Source organism: Serinus canaria, chromosome 1 (genome assembly GCF_022539315.1).
Source record: "Serinus canaria isolate serCan28SL12 chromosome 1, serCan2020, whole genome shotgun sequence".
Lineage (NCBI taxonomy): Eukaryota > Metazoa > Chordata > Aves > Passeriformes > Fringillidae > Serinus > Serinus canaria.
Genome location: NC_066313.1, coordinates 8,847,814 through 8,864,979, shown reverse-complemented (window position 1 = coordinate 8,864,979; position 17,166 = coordinate 8,847,814). Strand labels below are relative to the sequence as shown.

Sequence of the window (17,166 nt, the reverse complement as noted above, 5' to 3'; positions counted from 1 at the left end):
GTTTTACATGCTTTATGTTTTTCCCAATTTCTTCTTTAAAAATCCCAAGGCTATTTATTTTCCAGCTCTGACACATCTTAAGAAACCCTGATATTTTCTTTTAATGTTAAGAATCCATTGGAGAGAATAGATGTCAGCTTCCAACCTCTGCAGAGTTTCAGCGGCGTGCTACAACGGAGATTACAACAGAAGCCTTCTGTTTAGCCAATTAAAGTAACAGCAAAATAATAAAGAGTTTGAATTATTCTCCACTGAGGCACTCAAAGGCCTACAGAAACATTGAGGGCCACTCTGGCTCATGCTGAACAGGAAACAACTGCACTGAACAGAAGAGGCTGGCTTGTGAGAGCAGGCACCCTCCAGTTTGATGAACAGCACGTGGGTAAGGCTAACCCAGCCCAGCCTGGTCTGTAGGGATGAGTGCAGGCACTCAGGGTGGCTTCCTCTGTGCTCCAGCCTGAAGGATGTAACTCAGCACAGTGCTGGTTAGGAGCTAGCATTCCCTGGAAAACTGCCTGTGCAGAGCTGGGCTGGGTGGGTTTTACCCTGCCTGGATACACACGACCTGCAAGTCTCAGAGGTCTCTTGTGAAAACGGAGGATTTCCAACAAAGGAGGAAGAAACAACCTGTCTGCTCACTCAGGCTAAAAGGAAATCAGGACACTGATGGGTACAGAATGTGTTGGGCTTTATCTAGTGCAGAGGGTGAGCTGCTCAGCTGCCAGGCTGTAGGACCCACTGAAGCTCTACAGGATGGAAAGGCTCTCATGGCCTTGGGTGGGCTATCGTTCAGATTATTTTGTATTTTGCACATTTCTAAACAAAACAAAACAGAAAGCGATTTTAAACTCACATTGAATTTTAAATGCACTTCTTTTAAAGCTGAGCAGGATCATGATTTTAAAGTTTCATAACAAAATACAATTTAAGGCAGCAAGCAAAGAAATCTAACTGCTGTAACACTTTGATTTTCTGTATCTTCCAAAGCAGACAACTCTGAGGTCACTGGATTAATGCAGATTCAGAGGAAAGAAAAGGAACAAATATTTCACCAGCTATAATCTCACTGAATCTCTTTCAAGTCAGCATCTGGGCTCTGCTAAGTCATTCGTCCTCCACCAGAAGCACCTTTTGCATCTCTAGATGTGGGAGGCCACACTACTCCCTTGGAATATGCAGGAAGAGAGCCCAGGTTGTACAAACTGACAGGATCATGCTACAAAATGGCATGCTGGCATGGAATGGTGTGCTTGGAAATGGTACACACAAATAGAAAATATTGTCAGCCACAAAGCAAATGCACACTGCTCAGAGAACAAATAATGATACCTGTCATTAATGACATTGCTTAAAACACACCCTTCAGAACAGCTGGGCTGGCTGGTTATGTCAGAGAAAGAGAAATAGTACCACAAACACATGCTTAAGTAACAAAGAAGGGGGGAAAAGTGCAAATATATACCTGTTGGTGTGAAGGTAAAAGACGGGACTGAAAAATCAAAACAAAATACAAACTGGTTATTAAGCTGAAGAGAGAAAGGGAAACATACCACATTAGTATAAATCTAGCAGACAGCTGAACATAAAACAAATATATATAACTAACCCACTAGTTCAATCACATTGATATAAAAATAAAACTGAAATTGCATTTCAGAAAGAAGATTGTCTGCAGGTACTATTCAGGGAAAAAAAAAAAAAACCAAAGGCAAAAAAAGCAAAAAGCTTGGTATTCTATTGTGCTCCTGAGGGGATGAGACTGTGGTTTAGCCTTTCAAATCCTTCTCAGTTTGGTATTTTAAGTTTTTTTTCTAAAATCCTAGCACAAACAAAACCCCCACACTGTTAATCATTCTAGAATGCAGAATGACAAATTCCTTAACAAAGCCTTATCAAGGTCCTATTGAATCTTATCTGCAGTTCACTAAGTAAATGCTCATTACACTGAACTAATAGGCACGTTTAAGTATTCAGCAAGGAAATAATAATCATAAAAAGGAACAAAGAGAACTGCTGTTTTACTGCCTCTGAATCAAGAATGGCACCAACTCTCACTGCAATGAAGACACTAAAATCTACTGCAGCAATTAATTTTTGTTTTCAGAGATGAGGCTGTTATACAGAGAAATTATCTTTCTTTTTTAAATAATCACCAAAAAAGAAAAACCTCCCTAGATGTAATACCTTTCTACCTTCCAACCCTTGGCTTTAAGAGGGAAAGGTTAACAACAGAACAATGACACTGCTTGACAACCTTCTCTCTCACAGCTACTATAAATCCTCTTTGGATCAATAGGGTCTCTAATCCAAATACAGAGCAGCAGCATCTGCTCTTCCTATTAGCACATGCTCCCCCTCCTGTTGACAAGACAGTATCGTTTTCCTCCCACTGATGGCAGAACAAGGCTAACGTTGCCCTTTCTGATCTAATGACAGCAAAAGGTAACAGAAACAATCAAATATTCCCTAAAAACAGCCTGGAGACAGAAGGTGATCACCAAAGCCAGAACAGAAAGAAAAGATTCTGGCTAAGAGAACAACATCTCAATCTTATCTTTTTAAGAACTCTGAAGTTTTTGGGGAGTGCAGTGTGTCTTGTTGTTATTTTGGATATACTGTGGGTTTACCTCCTTTTCACCCAGCCAATTTATTTCCAGTGATATGATACTAAGAAAAGAAAAATGGACTATTTGGATATTTTAGGCTCCATTTGTAGCAAAGCTTTTTTTCTTGGGAATACCACAGTATTTTCTTTGAGCTGGGCCTTTTCACACAGTTAAGTTTCATTTAGTTATATTCAAAATATTGAACCACAGTAAGAAGTTTTCATGAAAATAGAACTGGCATTTAAACCTGAGCTTGATTCCAAAGGGAATAAAGAGCCTCAAAATAATTTGCAATCACAGGGACATGAAAAATAATCTAAGCTACTGTCTCATTACTCTTCTGTGACCTAAGTACTAAACCTAGTTTTGTTTCTTAGGGAACTGAAGAGGTTCAGCTGAAAGAAATCTTATTGCTACCACATGAAAGAATGACTTAATTCTTAGAGCTTCTATTAATAAACTCTTCCGAGTGTGTAAGACTGCTAGTACAGTATGTATGTGTGGGAGTAGTGAAGTATTTTAACAGATGACAGGCCTGAAGCTAAATATAAAAATAAATAAATGCAAGACTGAAGAAAGTTTGGGCTTGCAGTGATGACTTGATGAACTGCAGAGTGGCAAACTACTTTGCAATTCATATTTCACTAAAGATAGGCTTTGTCTTTGAAGAGCACTTGATACCAGAGATACATGCCCTACTTTTCTGTACACTTTCATTTAAACTCCCCCCCAAATTACACAAAAGATATTTTTACAGATATTGAAAAACACAGCTGTTTTGAACAATAGCTGATGTCACTGAAGTAAGCATTTTTAAGGACAAATTGTATGCCTTTTGCTTAATCATAGGTACTAGTGAAAGCACAGTGATGTTAGTGTGATAGAGCTGTAGAAAGGCAGGGTGGCAGCATGCTATTAGTAAAACAAAACAGCACAGGCCAGTGCAGCACTATGTGGGGGGGCTGTCCTGCCCTAAATGCCAGCAGAACACAGCCAAGGGTGCAATTCCTTCCAATTCCCTTGGCTGCAACTCCACTACAACCACTGTGCCTGGAGCCCACAGTGAGCACTGGTACTTCAATAGCACGGAGGACATCTCAGCTCTGCAATACTCTGGACATATTTCCATGTTTCCATCACTCATTTGCCATTTTTAGCTCTGCTTCTTTTACACAGCAATGTATTGCTGCTGTTTGAAACCATTTGTGTTTGATTTGCCTGTCTTGCCCATAACACATTCATTCTTGGGGACTAAAGAATGCAATCTCATGACACCTTTCATACACAAAGATGCATCCATCTTCTAAACCTTGGCCTGTCTTCTGATTGCTAAATGTCAAATATAACCCCTCTAGTTCTTCAAAAGCAAGATCTCCCATTTTCTGATCCATTCCAAAATTTATGGTTCTCACTCTACAATTACCTATGAGGTACTGCTTTGAGATGTAATGAACTGTAGCTCATTGAATTCAGCTTTAATTTCTAGGCTTAACCTGGAAATTATTTGATCTGGAGGAGTCAAGTTTTTATTCCAGAAAATTTTTCTATTCCAGGTAGAGATTTCAGTTTTGTTTGTCAGAGAGTATACTGAAAAGCACTGCTTTACCACTGACAATGTGATATATAGGAAGCATCAATAACATGAAATAACATGAAAATGAGAAGTGCTTTAAGTTAGCCCCACTGCTGCCATTCTAACTAAACACAGATGCAGGATGGTATAGCCCCAGAACTCAGTCCCAGCCAAGGTCTCACAACAGCACTTATGAAAAGAGTCTTGGAAAGCAGACTGACCATTGTGCTTTTGCAAGCAGCCACACTTCCCCCAGAACAGGAGAAATTCAAGTCCCCACACCCAAAGTGTTACTGCAATGTACACCACTGTTAGCACTCCCAGCAGCAGGCAAAGCACTGGATGGGGGGACAAGGAGCTGCCATCCATGCCAGATGGCTCCTCTTCAGATGACACAGAAAGCAAGGGCACCTTGGAAACCCATCTTTAACTTTCTCATTTGTAGGAGTATCTTTATAGAAAGCTGCTCCTGGTATTCAGCTCAAGACTTATGCTCTAAAGGCAGACTTAGCACATTATGTAAGTATTGCTGTGCTCTGCACTGGCTCCTGACCCACACTTATGAAAGTACTGAAGCAAGCTGATAACTCCTTATTTGAGCCTGAGAAGAACAAGAGACTGATGACAAAATAAACAGGCAGCAAACAGGCATTCAGCAGCATGTTTGCTATCCTACTTCAGACTGAAATAGATGATAGGGCACCTTTTCTGATACCAGCATAAGTACTCGTGAGTCCATTCCTCTTCTTCCTGTGGCGGTACAACCAGATGCTGAAGACCATGAGGATAATCCAACAGGCTGCACCAATTCCAGCAATAAAGGCAGGCTGCTTTACTACATCAGAAATCTGCTGGGCTAAACTGACTTGATCTTCTGAAGACACAGGGTTTCCATGAGAATCTGAAACAGAGACACCCGCAACAGCCAATTAATTTGAACGAAAAGCTGTAAAAGGCAGCATGAAAAGAGCTGAGATAATTGCAGTCCAGTTTCTCAAGGTAAAATCCTTAAGACTGCACTTCAAAATCTCACTTCTACAGGTCTAGACAAAAGTGCTTTGTTTTCTGTACAAGACAGGTACCTCCAGTATCACTAACTTTTCTTTGCTTACAAAAGTTGCTAAAATCAGGCTACCAGAATAAAAAGGCTCCTATATGACAACCTGTGGACTGCTATTTTTTATTCTTATTTCATTTTAAAAAAGCAACATCAGCTTCAGAATATCATTCAGAAAAACAGCAAAAACCACACAAAGTGAGAAAAAGCTCTAGTATGCAACATGAGTAGCAATGTGAACGGGTACAAGTCAGCTGCCCAGATGTCCACTCTCAGAACTGACAATCAGTTACAAATTTAAACCACATTCACACAAGGTTGGTATTGAGGAAGATATTTTAATCTAGCAGATCTTGACAGATTACCTAAATCTTGTATTACACAGTCTAATGTACTGCTTGCAGTCTCTCACTTTGACCTCAGTTAAAAAAAGACTGAATGTTTAAAAGTATGCAGAAAAATAAAACTACAAAAGAACCAATCCTGCCCCCTTAAATACAGATGAATAAGCTAAAGGATAACTAAAAAATGATTTATGAATTGCTAAAAACAGGCAAGGAGTTTCATTAGTAATGAACAAGCAGTGCTTTTCAAAACCAGTTTAGCCTTAAATACCCCACATCAAAATAAAGAACATGCATTTTCCCACAGACTATTAATTATTTTTTCCATAGAGACAGCACCTTTCAGAATTGGTCTTTTCTGCTCTTTCTGTACTGAACTTTTGCAGGAACCTTCTGGGAACAGCAGTAAGAAGACCCAGTTAGTGACCAAGCTTTCTGACTGAAGTGAAGCAACTCAAAGCCAAAATACTGCCTTCCTCAAGCTTTATCACCACAGTGAGTGCTCACTGGAAATTTCATTACTGCACAGGGCATGGGCAAGAATTCAAAGCCTTTACTCAGGGCGGATATTGCTTTACACATTCCACAGCTTAGTCTTTGAAATGCCCACTTTTACTCCTGCATAAATCCAAGAGATAGGTGCTTTATACTGTTGGTAGGGACATCAAATTCAGAATGAGAGATGAGTGTTTTAAGGAGAAAGGTGCTGTTATTAACTCTATTAATATGAACTATATAAGAAATAAAAACCTATTTACTTAACACCAGTATCTTTTCCCTATGAACTAAGCAGTGAAGAGAATTTTTTTATGATGCATTATGCCAAAATAAGCCAACATAAAATATAAGCAACTACAATACAGACAAGATATGAAATCACAACAAATTATTTCCTCTGGAAAATGATGCCTTTTGGAATGGAAAAGGTTAAATTAGTAACAGCTTCTCCCAGTGAAGGCTTCCAGATTCCAGTCTCTGCAACCTTGAAGTCAAATATCTATTTTTCTGAGAAATCACCCCTACCTTTGACTGCTACCTTATTGGAAATTTTATTTCATATTTCAGCTCTCTCTATCTTCTGTGATCCTAAGTGCACTGCCTAGCCTAAAAGTTCACCAGGGAGACTCATTCTTTTCTTACTAATACACTCTTTGTGTCTGCTGGGTTTATGGATTTCACGCCTATTTGCGCAAGGTTAAGATGGGTTGCTTCAGATTTTATGGAGACAGCCAAGTGAAGTTCCACACAAGTGGCCAGATGGGCTTAAATGTATAAAGTACACTGTGACCAATGAATTAAAGCTGTCATCTCATCTTTTGTCTCTCTGCAGCTGAGGCCATATTAAGATATGAAAACTTGCATCGTCAGTCTCCTTTTCCAAATGAGTAATTTCTGTGGTTATAAACAGCTACAGTCCCTTATACAGCTTAATGGAATAAAATAAAACATTTATGGAGAGCCTCTGGTCCTGAATAAAAAAGAGTGATAAATATTTTTTGTCTCATCCTTAAAATAGATATTTTAAAACAACAAATCCAGGAGAAAAAATAATCACAAACTCAAAAACCAAAGAAGATTGTTTTCTAAACACGTCAACAATTCAGTCATACAGAAACACAACACTTTTATACACAGTTTGCATTGCTCAGTCAACATGTGTCCGAATATTATAAAATCCAGAAGAATCTTTGACTGTTTGTTATCCTAATTTTAAATTAACATTAATTTTATGCCATTGTTTTATTTGCAAGTGTAAGAACAGCATAAAAATGAGCTTTCTTTTGAGCAATTAGTCCCCTGGCACACTGAATATGTAACTGTTAGAGCCATTGCATAAGCTGGTATGTACCTATGCATATGGGAAAGAGAAAAATGCATCTATGCTCACATACAGTCAAATAAACAGCACAGGAGGAGATGGAAAGGCTTTCAAGAAGTCACATTTGACTACATCCTACTCCTCTTGTAATTCAAAAATAGAAAGCAAGCTAAATATAAAGAGAATGAAATTTTGTGACCTCCTCACCACTAAACACTTACAGGAACATTATCTTGGAAGCCTTTCTTTGAGAAGGGCATCTTCCCTCTCCCTAATAGCCCAGTGAGATCCTGAATGATCAGTCTTGGAAAAAACTCTTGAACTAAAAAAAAAAACCCTAGTTTTTCTTAATCCAAGGGAATTTCTGCAGCTTTGACTGATATATAAATGGTTCATCATGAACATTCCTGTTCCTGCTTGCACTCTTCAGGGAGATGTGCCAAAACAATAAGGGAACATAAACATTCTATGGCAAAGTGCACCCTACTGCCAGAGCAGCAGCCTCAGCATTTAATGGACTTGGAAATGCCTCAGAGTTGTTGGAGCAGGCTGATCCCACAGCTCCCTGAAACCAGCATATTATCACAGTGACTCATCCCTTCTTCTACCCCAAGATAAGAGCTTGCTTTTTAATCACAGATAATGTTGCTGTGGCTATTGCTCCCAAGCTACTTGATTTGAATGTCTTGAAGCTCCAAGTTTCAAACTTCAATGGAAACTAATTAGAATTTACATAGAGAGGAACTGGAACCTCTAATTCTGTAGTGTTAAATATTCATATAAATAATAATAATGTGAAAACTAACATTCAAGTTGCTAAATAATAAATAAAATATTAATATCCATTTATGACTGGAACACCAAAGATTCCAAAAATACAAGAAATTCCAGGTTGACAGGTGGGCAAGCACTTAACTTTGCTTTGTACAAGTATAACCTATGGAATGGTACTCTTCCATATGTATGTCTCATTCAGTGTACAAAATGTACAACTACTGAGTAGGAATATATAAATGTCAATGGTGTTGACATTGTTAATTCTGGCAATTAAAAACTTGCAAAACACCTGAAACCTGTAACCTATTGTTTGAGTGTTCTCTCAAATATATGTGCATGATGCAATATGAAAATTATTTGGTGAAATATTACCAAGGTAAGAATATGCTATTTTGTCTCCTTTCCAGATGTTTCCCAGACAGACAAAATATCAATTGTACACTTCAGTCTTATAACATACAGCCTGAGGTGCCAGCACCAACCTGATTTGAAAGGGTTTGCTGTGAGGGGTATTAATAAAGATTACTCTCTTAAGTTGTTTGCAGACCACAAACAAAAATATCAACAAAAAACCCCTCACAACTATCACATTCAAAGTACCTTAAGAGCTGACAGAATAATAACCTGAAGGCATGCTAGCTAGTTCACAAATCACATCTTCTATACTAAACAGTTAGAATAATAAAGATTCAATGAGACTTTCTTGTGTTTTGTACACTTGAGACACCCTCTGGTTGAATAATACACTCAACAGTTACAGTAATTGTGCAGACATCTCTTAATAAATAACTGCACACCATATATTCACACAAATTATGTGTTTAAGAGTAACAACTGCACTTGTGAGGCTTCTCAGAGCTGGTACCAGAAACAAATACATCACAAGTTCCAATGTTACTACTTACCTGTCAACAAGCATAGGTAATGCTGCCAAGCTACCACAGGCAGTGTCCCATCACTCTACAAAAGCTGCACTACAGATCAGCAAAAAAATTCTAATTCTTATCTTTCTGTACAGAGCATTTTTGTAAACAATTTTTGTAAACAATGTCTTTAATAATGTAGTGAGCTGTGGCTAGGTCTCATGAACTTTTTTTCCTTAACACCAAAACTTTTGCAGTCTTTCTTTATGTAAAATATCTTTTAAAACAAACAAACAAACAAACATTTTTTTCAGTCCTTGGAATTCCAGAGAAAAGCATTAAAAGGTCATTCAAAAGCCAAGAGGAAAATCCAGATGCTTCCTGCAGGGTGTTTTAAGGAGACACATAATTTTTCATTGGACCTCATGATTTTATGAATAACAAGCAAGTTATTTCGTTGGCTCGTCCCTGGTGGCACGGGAAGCCTGGGGTACCACAGCTCAGTGAGCTGCTTCATGTCAGCAGAGAGGTGGGAAATGAAAGAGCTCGGAGATTACAATTTGTACCTGTCTTTGTAACAGGTTAAGAGCGTGCCCAAGGTCATTTATCACAGCTCAGCTGATGCGTGGGACTGCGACTGCACGCCCCAGCTCCCGGGGAACCCAACGCCTCCTGGCCTCCCCTCTCCTCCTGGAAGGCTGCCCCGGAAAGGTGACACTTCCTCCTGTCACACACCCGGCTGAGGCTCTGCCCAGGCATGTCCCAGAGTCACAAACCTGGGACCATCCCACACAGGCTCAACGAGGAGACCCAGCCACGGCCCAGTCTCATCTTTTAGTACCAAAAACACATGACAAGGAGACAAACATTGGATTTTAATGAGAAGTTCTTATTTAAAAAGTGAACCTCAGAATCACACAGTATATTCTGTTTTCACACATGGAAATATATATATATATTTATATATATTTAAATATATATATATTTCCATGTGTGAAAACATATAAATATATATTTAAATATATATATATATATATTTTTTTTTAATGAAGGATTGCACTAATTCAGGTATCAGGAGAAGATTCCCTGAAGGAATAGTTGGGAGCAGGGTCAGAAATACAGTAACTTGAAGCTGTCACACAGTTTTTACAGCACATACACACAGTGTGTCAGGACTGTTTCAAACCTTCTACAAGGAGCATCTTAGTCCTCTTTCCTCCCCCTCCCTGGCCTCCCTTCCCTCTCTCTGTAACAATGTAATTTATTGCTGGTGAAAAGTGCCAACTGATGACATCAACAAATTAATTTTCTCTCTTCAGAAAGCTACCCAAAAAACTCTGCTCCACCCCCACGCTGGGAGCACTTCTAAGAACTAGGAATCCAATTCCTTGAGGGGGCTGGAGAAGAACTTGCATCACAGGGCAGAGTTGAATAAACTGCAGCCATTCTTCTACCTGGATGATTTAGGCTGTTCTGTGCTAACATTTAAATTTAAGCACTAATTTTCAGCAGCCTCCTGCAGTTGCTGAAAGGGTTGTGGCACCATCTAGACATTTCATCATTCTGTTTCTTTGTGGCATGGATTTCCACAAGACTCCTGTCCCCACATCTTTGCCACGTAACAACCAAATTATGGGATTTACTAAAATACATCTAGATTTGGCCATGCCACTGAATTGGAGGGAAGCAGTGAAAGCGAACTCCAACCATGGGGAAATATGTGCATTCTACCAGACTTGCACATCTGAACACCTTTCAAGGTGTGGGGTCTCTTCTTGCTTTCTAACATAGTAACAATCAAGGCCAGAAGTGGGCAAAAACCTTACCCTGACAATCTAATTTGTTTCTTTTTCCACTTCACACACCTCAAAGTGATTAAGTTCCATTATAAAATTCACCTTCCACTGGAATTTGCATATCATCAGACAAAAGGTAAAAAAAAGTGGTATTGGAGTCCTTGGCTTTGAAGATTTGAGGTTATCCTCATAAATCTCACTAATGCAGAATTTTCAAAACCTAAGCCATATAGAATAAGCTTGATTTTGACTGGCTGTAGAAAAGCTGTGAATGGTAGCTGGCTGTAGAAAGGAACAATCCAACAAATAACTAAATGGTTTTCCTGTAATAATTCCATATTAATGGAATATCATACAAGCTGTGCAATTTTATTGTAAAATCTCCATCAATGTAATTTGGGATCATATACCTGTCTAATTTAATTAAGCTAAAGATGGCATTCCTTTTAATACCCAAGGAAATGTACAAGTAATTTTCCATATTAGTTGCTCTGTCTTGTTTTCACATGCTCTTAATTATAGATTTTTAAATACAACAAGTGAAATAAGAAGGTAGATCTACTAATGATACAGAGACAGACAGGACATAAAGTCCAAAGCAACATGCTGAGCTTGCTTTCATAATTATACAGTGTAATGAGAAGGTATTTTGCTCCAGGCATACTATAAAGCAGCATATGACTATACTTGAAGCTGTTTTAAATAATCTTCAGCTAGCCAATAGCAAAGATGCATTTTTCCCAGAAACATCCAGGAGCAATGTCCCTGGTCAACGTTTATGACAGCAGTGTTTGGTGTAAAGGAGAGTAAAAGGTCAAATTTTAGTAAATCATTTGTGTACATCTTTTTTTCCTGTACTCAGGTTATTTACTACCTTTCACACATAGTTGATATTTATTGTGCCTAATTTTAAGATGCCTGTTTTTTCTGCTTCTATAGTGATAAAATCTGGTCAAGACAAATTACATCCTAAAGTGGATCAACACCTAGTGATTCATTCTCCCCTACAAGTTTTTAAGGGTGAAAATTCACTTTGAAAAGTCAACAACTAAAAAGCACTGCTGAACTGGGAGATTTAAAAACACCCCTGTGTTGTTTTAATCCCACCTTTAGAATGCAGTTCTAAGGCAAGTTGAAAACCAGAAATGCCAAATCCTGCTATTCCTGAGATCAAGTAACACTATCTATTTCACTTGTCTTGAAAGTATTTCTGGAGCCATAAAAGACGAAAGCAAACAAACAGAAATCACCCACACCAAGAGGCAGGATTACCAGGAAGCTTACCTAGCTGGATAAACTGGGGATCACTTTTCACCCCAGGTCCTGCCCCAGTGCTGGCAGCCACCTCCACGCTGTATCGGATGCCGGGCACGAGGGAGGGGATGACCACGGAGAAGGTGGTGCCATCCACTGTCTTGTTTATGTGGTATCGGCTCTCGTTGCCAAGGCACCAAACCTGCAGGGAAGCAAATGCATGGCACAGGTCAGTGGTCAAAATTCAGCTCTGAAGGGGAAGGAGAAGGGAAGTTGACCCATTCTTTCCTTCTGGGTGAAGGAGTTTACACTTTGGCACTGTTCTAACATCTGCAGTTGTGGATTGCTGTCCTAGACCCTCTATGAGTACTGAAAAGACACTTCTTGTTCCAATGACCTGCTCCCACTGCTACCATTATGTGGCTGCATTTCTCTTCCCAGAGAAAAGCAAGGCACAACTTCCCAAAGATATTTTCTGAGAATCGCAGTGAGGAACCTCAGAGAAAGAAGAAACAATTCTTATCTCGTTTGCTGCTCCTGTGTTGTGCCAAAGTCGAATGCAAAATGGAGACTGTTTACCCAAAGTGATGGTGTTTTGTTTCCTTGGCTTATCAGGGCCAAGCATGTCTCCAGACTGTTGGTCAGCAAACAGTCACAAAATTTTGTTCAGTGGAGTTAAGTGCTTGTGCAGTTTCAGTTTAGATGTAGTGTAATACAGTAAAAATAATATAATAAAGTAATTAATTAACCTTCTAATAACATAGAATCAAATGCTTCATTTCCTCCCTTCGTCCAGGGGTTGCTGCTTTTACACTACCATTATTTGATGAGTTTATCACAATTCATTTAGAGTTCAACAAGTGCTAATGAAACTACAAGCACAGAAGAAATGAGGGAAGCCCCACAGCCAAGAGCTGTTCACATAAACCACAAAGTAAGAGCATTCAGTTAAATGGATTTGCAATTCTCTTCTTCAGGAATTATGTGTCACTCAGGTGCACAAGGAAGTCTTTCATCACATGACATCTTAAGAGAACTGATGTCATGCTGGAATCCAAATGGTTTTGGGTTTTGCTTTTTTTTTGTTTTTTGTTTTTTTTTTAGATGGCAGCAAGGGGCAAATATTGAGTGATATGCTGTATGCTGTCTTCTAATTGCGACAACAACACGATATCAGATCTCATTTTTTGGTTGAGACCAAGATACAGGTCTAGTGACTTCAAATCACAACCTAATATATTACATCAGTGACATTAAATGGCCAGGAGAAACAATATGATGAGATATCTATATCTCTTTAGGCCTGAACCACTGATGTGGCCAATGCTTTTAGGAGGATGGCTGAACTCCCAACTGCTATTCAAGGTGAAGTAGCATCTAATCTACATCTGCTAAAAAAGTCATGAAGCTGTGCCTATTTCCTTTTTGTGCCCTTTCCACAAATGTATCGCTCTACAAAAAACATTTATTCAGAGAGTTAAATTAGCTAAACTCAATACTTTATCTGTAAAGAAGCAAACTTGGCTGAGAACAGCAGCATATCAGAGCCTGGGCCGATTGTACACGGGAGGGAAGATTTTGCTTTCAACATATGGAGCTCCTAAAAGATTTAGTACCCAGATAGCTGCTTTAAATCCCCCGGGCAATTCTGCTGCTGTGGAGACTGCCAGGTGAGGGGGATAGACTTTCACGTGCAGAACAATTGCTACAGCCCCTTCTGTACAGCCCTTTCTGCCTGGACACTGGAAATTTTATCTCACCTTCAGGACATTATAAAGACCCTTTTTCCTCCTCTGGATGCCACAGACTGCAACAAGGCTACTGGGACACTGTGAGGATGTGAAATGCATTTTAAGTTCCTTTGAAATTGAATACCAGCACAGGATATGTGTAAGTGCTGCTGCAGAGCAAGTCAGAGCACATGAAGAGAATCTCCTTTTTGTGTTCCGATACTACATAGAGACTGTTTCAATCAGTGCTAGGGGTAAAACTACTACTAATACTGCTCTTGAATCCTACAGGATTGGTTCAAAAATGCTCTTACATAAATAAGAACTCAATTAAGTGACGAACAAAAGACTCAAATCTACATTTGGATTTAAGTCAATTTCACAGAAATTATCACTGCTGCATTGTAAAATGGTACATGTGCAAGCAATGAAACATTTATTTCATTATGTACTTGTAGTCATGAACTACTAATTCAGAAAAAAAAAGCTTTTGTTCTTAGGAGCACAAGTACATGGAGAAGTGCATGAAACAAGAATGTCAGGTCAAACATCAAGTTGTTCAGTACTTGCCATCCTACCTTTGACTGTAAAATAAATAGGCAAGTGAAAATAAAATAGAATGCCATAAAAAAAGAATGAATTCACATTATAACAGGCACGTAAGGGAAGAGAGAATTAGTAGAACAAGAGAATTTCTAACTGCTGTGAATTTGAATTTCTGGGGTTTTGTGTATGCTACTGACAATTCTTCAATTAAGATAGTATCCTTCTTCCTATTTATTTTATCCTTTAATTAAAGTAGGTACACTCCTGCCTTTGATCTGAGCTGCTGAGAACATAATGAACTGCCCCACATATGCATACCTTTTTTTTTTCTTTTTATTTTCTGAGAGAAAAGAGAAGAAAGAAAAATAAAAGGGGAAGAGAAAAGTGAAAATTTCACAAGTCTTCTATTTGAATTTTTTTCTTGTTATTAGTTCTTAATCTAACATCATCAGTTCTGCATTTAAGTAGCTTTTTTTACAAAAGCAGTAATTACATATAGCACCTTCAGTAGGAATGGCATACATATTTTCACAGATAATTTTTTAATGTTGTTTTTTTTGTCCATGGTAAAAAGCACAAAGGAAAACAACGGCATCAATGCCACAAATACAGATGAAAAATGTGCCACTGTGCCAACTACTGCTAAATAAGCACTACAGTGTGCTTGCTCCAGCACCTGGGAACCCGTCACCTCAAAATCCTGGGATTTGGGAGATGGGGTATGGGTTATATCCACTCAGAAATGTGCATTTTCTGACTTTTATCATTGTGTCATTGCAACCTTAACATGCCTCTGATTCAGTTTCTTGTTGTGAATAATTCTCAAGGTCTGGCTTTAAATAAAATAACTTCACAAGTATTTTTTCCAATTACATTGTATTATATATATGAAACTAGGTCATAAAAAGATTTTATTTTACCAGTTGACCAGGTTCTGAAAAGGGTTTTATCATTCTAAATCGACCATGAAGCTTACAAATCTCTTCCCTTGCCCATTTTTACTGAGAAGAAAACAAAATCAGAATGAGTTTTGATGGCTAGGAATATAGGTTTATAGCACTGTGTTTAAACCTAAAAAATAGTCAAGACATTCCCATTTAAAAGATTTTCTCAATAATGTGCATTTGCAGGGGGCTAAAACCAAAGCTCCTGCCCTTCCATGGTTACAAAGCTTACTTGATATCTACATTTAAAACATCTCTAGCTTGCTTAGGAAAAATAAACTTCATTTACTTTGCTATGTAAATTATCACCAAAAAATTTGAAATGCAAATACAGTCTGTGTTCATAAATGAATGACAAACAATAAAGATTTTTAATGTACTTTCAATTTGTTTAAAATTAAATAACATAATTAGAACTGTGTTTGAAAGAAAAGAAAAAATTTCTATGCAGTAATAGATTTATTATCATTCTTTCCTTGAAAGTTTTCCATTTGTTTTAACTACCCAGTTATGCATAATTTACTCAGATCTTAACACTGTTAATTATTATCCCAGAGCTTTTCAACTCATTAAGCCTGTTTATATTTACTACCTTGGCCAGTGTCTTAGAGTCACAAAGTGGTTCTCAAACAGGTATGATTCCATCTCTCCTTGTGTGTGCTCTTCCCAAGTCTTAATGGAGGCAAGGCAGGAGCAGTTTTAATTAAGAGTGTTGACCCTTTGCTTTGATTTATGGAGGCTGTTTTAATTGTCTGACACCACCTAGGCAGAATCCCTAGATATGGAGTTTGACTCCAAGCAGCGCCTTTCTCTCCCATTTTCTCGGAGTAACCAGAAGATGGAGCCAAGCATCCACGAACAGCCCTTCCCTCAGTGCCTGGCCAGGGGACCGAGCCGTGCCAGCAGTACCTTATACTCTTGAACCATCCCGTTCTGGTTGTCCTCCGGGGGTGGCTGCCAGGTGACCACGATTGCTGTCCCGTTCCCATCGTTCTTAGTCACTGAAACGCTCTGAGGTGGAGCGCTGGGAGCTGTTTGTTTGGAAAGAAGGATTGAATGGTTAGGTGTCACACCCACAAGTGAGTTTAAGTCAAATCAGCTCACCCAGGATCAACAGTTTTGAAAAATAAATCCTATATAGTCCCCAGTCTAAATCTCAGTTCCTCAAGCGTGTAAAAAATGAGTAATACATAAACTCACAAAAATCTGGACATAATGTGTTAGTATTAACATATTTATGATAATAATTTACGTTTTGAATTTGAAATAATCCTCCTAAAAAGTGGATGCTTAGCTGATGCTTAGGATGAATGCAGCTATGCACACCTTTTGAACCACATGCAGCAATAAACTGGAGCTACACAGCATTTCTGATGGGGGAGCAAGATAGAAAGGGAAAGGCTGCCCATCCTAGCAGAAGCACCAAAATCCCTATTCAGAGGCAGTGGCCACCTTGCATACTTATCATGCCTGTGCAGCAACAAAAGGAAGAGCTTTATGAACCTTTTTAGCACATGTATGAGATGGAAATACATAATTTAGTCCACTCTATCTGTTGCCCTCATTCATCTTTCCATTTTGTCTCTCTGATTGATCCACATATAAAAGCCTTCTAAAAACCATGGTTTTCATTCCCCCAGCTACACTGCTTTGATGATTTCTGTGGTGTCTGCTATCTACTCAAGATAGTGATTAGCAAGTGCTTGAATCTGACAGAAGTCACTTGTGACCAGCCCATGAACTCAGCAGGGAGGAGTGCACACACTGCAGGGAAGATAAAAAAGCACATTTCTCATTGTGTGTTGGAGGGGATTTTTGCACATCCCTCTGCCTCTGTCTCTCATGCCTGGCTCAGAA

General features: G+C 38.7%; 1 protein-coding gene across 1 annotated transcript in view; it reads right to left on the bottom strand.

Annotated features, from left to right (window-relative positions):
- ROBO1 (roundabout guidance receptor 1) overlaps positions 1-17,166 on the bottom strand; it is a 294,373-nt gene that overhangs the window by 32,969 nt on the left and 244,238 nt on the right. Inside the window, exons 16-19 of the mRNA XM_050971165.1 lie at positions 16,219-16,340; positions 12,120-12,291; positions 4,883-5,080; positions 1,463-1,489 (exon numbers count right to left, since the gene is read on the bottom strand). Coding sequence (XP_050827122.1) covers positions 1,463-1,489; positions 4,883-5,080; positions 12,120-12,291; positions 16,219-16,340 — 519 coding nt within the window. The remainder of the gene's footprint in view (positions 1-1,462; positions 1,490-4,882; positions 5,081-12,119; positions 12,292-16,218; positions 16,341-17,166) is intronic.